Source organism: Antedon bifida, chromosome 5 (genome assembly GCF_963402885.1).
Source record: "Antedon bifida chromosome 5, ecAntBifi1.1, whole genome shotgun sequence".
Taxonomy (NCBI): Eukaryota; Metazoa; Echinodermata; class Crinoidea; order Comatulida; family Antedonidae; genus Antedon; species Antedon bifida.
This window is the reverse complement of record NC_136230.1, coordinates 23217690-23222171: the sequence shown is the minus strand read 5'-3', so window position 1 is coordinate 23222171 and position 4482 is coordinate 23217690. Positions and strand designations below refer to the sequence as shown.

The following is a 4482-nucleotide window of genomic DNA, read 5'->3' as shown; positions in this document are numbered from 1 at the left end:
AACATTCTTTTTTTGGTGAAATCCTCTATTTACAATAACCAATTGTATATCAATTAAAATATTTACCTACATACATCAAAAGCATTGTTTGGTGTACACTGATAGCATTGGTTAATAAACTGGTTTTTCTATTTATTAAATACGGTATATGCTTCCGATTATAACACTAATATTTCCGATTATTATTTTTTATTGTGTTTTCCTTGTTCAACGTTACACTAAACAACTATCGTAATACTAAAATAAAACAGACAAAAGAAATGTACCCGTAGGTCTACTGACATATATTTCTTCTGAAATATATAGAAATTGCTTTAAAGGAATACAGCGACTCTCTCCACCTCTCCCTCACACATTTAATTTAATGATAAACGAATGTTAAAGCTATCTGGGATTATAATTATTTGTATCTTTATTCAGTATCACAATGTGTATCACCTTGTACCTTAACCTAACCTTACATGATAAAGTAATACGTATGATACATATGAGATCTGTATAACCGAATTTAAATATGATATAATGGGCACATCTTTTCGTATGTGAAGAAAAACCGTTAAACCTGCTAAACTGTAGTATATGTGAACTTGTTATATCAAATTTGATTATAATTATATATAAACACATCAGGCACAGAACATTAATTCTAAACCGCCCGGTGATATACTGAAATTTAATTAATTAATTTTTAACGATGAGGAAATTTGTGAGAATGAGAAAAAGTCGCCCCAACCGAGACTTAAACCCGGAACCTTCTGCTTAATATGCAGATGTACTAGCCATTCATTGTATAATATATTTATTTATATTTTATATAAGTTATTCATGCGTGTAATGTATGCATTTCAATACATTTTTAAACCTATTTTATTTCCTCCATGGTATATTATAATAAATTGTGTCGTAAAGTGTGATCAATATTATAGTTAGGCAATAATAAAATTAAACGGCACGAAGTGGAATTAATTCTTACCAACTAAAATGCAGAATCAATGCTTTTCCTCAAACGAAAGGTAATCAAATTGTTATTTGTAAACATATTAAAGTCAATTATAATATTTTTATATCACATTTTAGGAATTAGGAAGGCTACTCTTCTGATAGATGTTGAAGTATATTATATGGAAAAATAATATGTAAAGCTTATTAGATAAATCCCTATCTAAATCAATAATAATAAGCAATTTTTTCATAATAATGAGCAATTTGAGAAATATTAATTTGTTGGATGCCCCTTGTGTAAAACTAATCGTTGAAAACGCTCTACCATCCCTAACATTATTGATAGAATGAATGAAGCTTCTAAAACTAAAACTTTGTAGGTTTACAACATTAATAATAATGAACGAATTAATGAATACCGCATGCTTTGGTTTATGACTGAATATAAGTCTTTTTGCATTTTAACGACTTTTTAAGGATTTGATTTACTGTGTATTTATATATATAATATTGTTGTTTGATTCTGGTGAATTTTTACTTTGTACGTTGTTTACAGAATTATTCAGCCGTTGGCTGCCTTCTGTTTGTACTATTTATGTGTTTTTATGAATAAATACCTAACAATAAATAATTGTTCTGATGTATTTAAATTATTGTTTATATTATTTATAGCATTAATGCTGACGTTTTACCAAAAGCAGAAGATATCGGTAGGTATTTCCAACATACAAGTTACAATTTTTCTTACCCGATTACGGTACATTTGTATTAAACACTTAAATGGCAATGCAACTATTCTATAGCTGAATTGTCAACGCATTAAAAACACATTTTCGTATTTCGGTAAGGTTTTATATTTATTTAACTATGATCAATTTGAATGATCTTGTAATATCACTCTCCTTTTATCTGAATGATTTATAATCCTAATTACTGATTTTAATATAGTTATGTTTTAACTTAATATTTCATTTCTACTTTTATCAGAATGCGAAAGATCGCCTCAATACAGCATGACCCGCGTTCCACGTGGAATATGCCTAATTGTTAACAACATTACATTTACACAAGGAAGAAGATTGAAGAAAAGAAAAGGTTCTAAAGTCGATGAAGGTATATACAAAATATTGTTTTTCTTTGTATGGATATTAACTGAATTCTATTTGTGGAACAATAATATGCAAAATGTGTTATATTGATATGTTCTAACCATGTGACAAGCATGTCAAATTTCTTATATAGAAACTGCTATCATAATAAAGATGTAAGATTTAATTGCCATCATTTCCATTATCAAATTAGTGAATCTCAAGCGTGTTTTTGAATATTTGGGATTCCTGGTTGAAGTGAAACGCAATCAAACTTCTCAGGAGATGAAGGATGTGATGTCTGACATGCAAAAACGTGATCATACAGAATATGATTGTTTTGTTTGCTGTATACTGTCTCATGGTGATCTCGGCACAGTTGCGGGTTGTGATGGAGAGACTTGTAATATCATGGAACTCGCCGATGGTCTTCGACCAGATAAATGTGTAAGTCTAAGCCGCAAACCAAAAGTATTTTTTATACAAGCGTGTCGAAATTATAAACAAACAGAGGAAGACGAGCTTACTCCTGACAACAATCCCAGCGTCCCCGATTTTCTGCTTGGATACGCGACAACACCTCTTGCAAAGGCAAAGAGGAACAGGAAACATGGTTCGTATTTCATTAGAAATCTTACAAAAGCTTTAGAAGAACGTCATCATACCGACCACATTCTAGATATTCTAACACATGTGAATTATGAAGTAAGCAAGATTACCAGCCGCAGGATTGCCAGCTTCAAGATTACCAGCTGCAAGAATACCAGTGGCGGCGGCGGTCAGGTTCCATCTCCCCAATACACTTTAACAAAGAGGTTATACTTTCCTGGGTTAGAGATTGATTAATTATAGTGTAAGATCAGTTGCACTTCATCTTAGATAATAGCCATCATAACTCGTTCAATATCGACAAAGCTCGTTTAATATAGTCAAACTTTCAAACAAAAAAAGAGGTTATACTCCCCTCTACAATATACATTTATAGCATTAATAGTATATGTGATAACATTTCATTAAATATGTTATATACCAATCTTTATAACATTGTCTTTGATTCTTCTTGTAGATAATTATACTTGTTGCCAAATTGTTTTTGACGGATTACTAATATTTCACTCCTAAACTTTCACTATTTTGTTGAATTTAAATTGTATTAAATTTAATTATACGCATGAGGTTAAATTGACTAGCACCGGATACCTGTTTTTTATAATGTTCCTATCGACTGTTGATTGAATGTCATAATGCTACAACCTGTGATCCATACAGTCAGAAAATATAAGAATACAATACTTTGCCTCTAATATTAATTGGTTGCAGTATAAATATTCGGATTAAGCTGTTGCATGTGCGTACAACCTTTGCCGTACCACGCCGAGAGTTAAATAGTCGCTATTAATTAGAAAAATACCATGAAAGTCTTAGTGGTCTAATGGTTAGGACATAATTTGGAAATTTCTCCTCAATACCTAGCTTATAATATATTATATGTAGGCCTATATGCTCTTGTAGGCCCATTTTTGTTTGGAAATCGGATATTGCATGAACATTATGTTGACCATACACAACGATCAACAATGATTTGGAGCTTGTTCCGAGTAGAACTCAGAAATTTAATAGCTAATCAATATGCTTGTAATGTAAATAAAACTCACAATAAATGGGCTAAATGTAAAAGATAAATGAATGAATCACATTTCTTAAAATCGAAATGCAAGCTCGTCTTTTTGTCTTTTTCTTCTTTATTTTCTTCTACATTTAGAATATTGTATTAACTTTTTTTAGTATTTTTAAACACTGATCGTATTTTATCTATAAAATGGAAAGGGGAAAAAAGAGGGAAAAAAACGCTTCTACACGGCCATTTAAAAAAGATATAGTACGTACATATATGTTATAAACACATATTTTTTTTAATTGTTTATATTTTCGTCATGGAATGAAAAAATGAATAAAAGTGGGCTACAACCACGAAAGAGAAAAAAAACATTATGTTGAATAGGTAATTGGATGAAATCGTCATGTCGCTATTTATACGAATATTTAAATAATACCCTATGTTTTACAATATAATATTTATGTTTTCATACTATATGCATATGAAAACAATGACAAAGCTGTGGGTATCTCAGTGGGGATTGTTTTAATTTTTAAAGTGTATATGTTATTTTTAATAATTTCCTTCTGAAGGATGAATAAAGATACTATGCATAATATTGATTTTATAAGCAGGTATATATTGTTCCGTTTACGTGTCTTAAATACAATTGAACTAGTGTTGTAAGATTTCTTAGTACTTCCGGCACATCGTTTTGTTGATGTGAATGGTAAAACTTCTGAATTTGCAAATTCTGGTTTATTCTACGAATTAATTCAGTAAACTTCCAATGATTTTCTCTATACCCGTTTTCGGGGTTCAACACTGAACTATTACCACAATGAGATCATTTTA

General features: G+C 30.3%; 1 protein-coding gene across 1 annotated transcript; it reads left to right on the top strand.

The window, feature by feature from the left end:
• The first annotated feature begins 925 nt into the window (after window positions 1-925).
• LOC144842174 (caspase-8-like) lies at window positions 926-4482 on the top strand. Its single transcript, XM_078698574.1, has 4 exons — window positions 926-1013; window positions 1615-1652; window positions 1930-2055; window positions 2245-4482. Exons 1-4 carry the CDS (start codon window positions 982-984, stop codon window positions 2874-2876), a joined length of 828 nt encoding a protein of 275 aa, XP_078554700.1. The 5' UTR covers window positions 926-981; the 3' UTR covers window positions 2877-4482.

What these genes read in the sequence shown, in the direction of transcription:
- LOC144842174 (XM_078698574.1), top strand. Translation starts at nt 982, where the DNA reads ATGCAGAATCAATGCTTTTCCTCAAACGAAAG. An exon ending in TGCTTTTCCTCAAACGAAAG is followed by an intron (nt 1,014 to 1,614) that starts GTAATCAAATTG and finishes TATTATTTATAG; the next exon opens with CATTAATGCTGACGTTTTAC. An exon ending in ACCAAAAGCAGAAGATATCG is followed by an intron (nt 1,653 to 1,929) that starts GTAGGTATTTCC and finishes TACTTTTATCAG; the next exon opens with AATGCGAAAGATCGCCTCAA.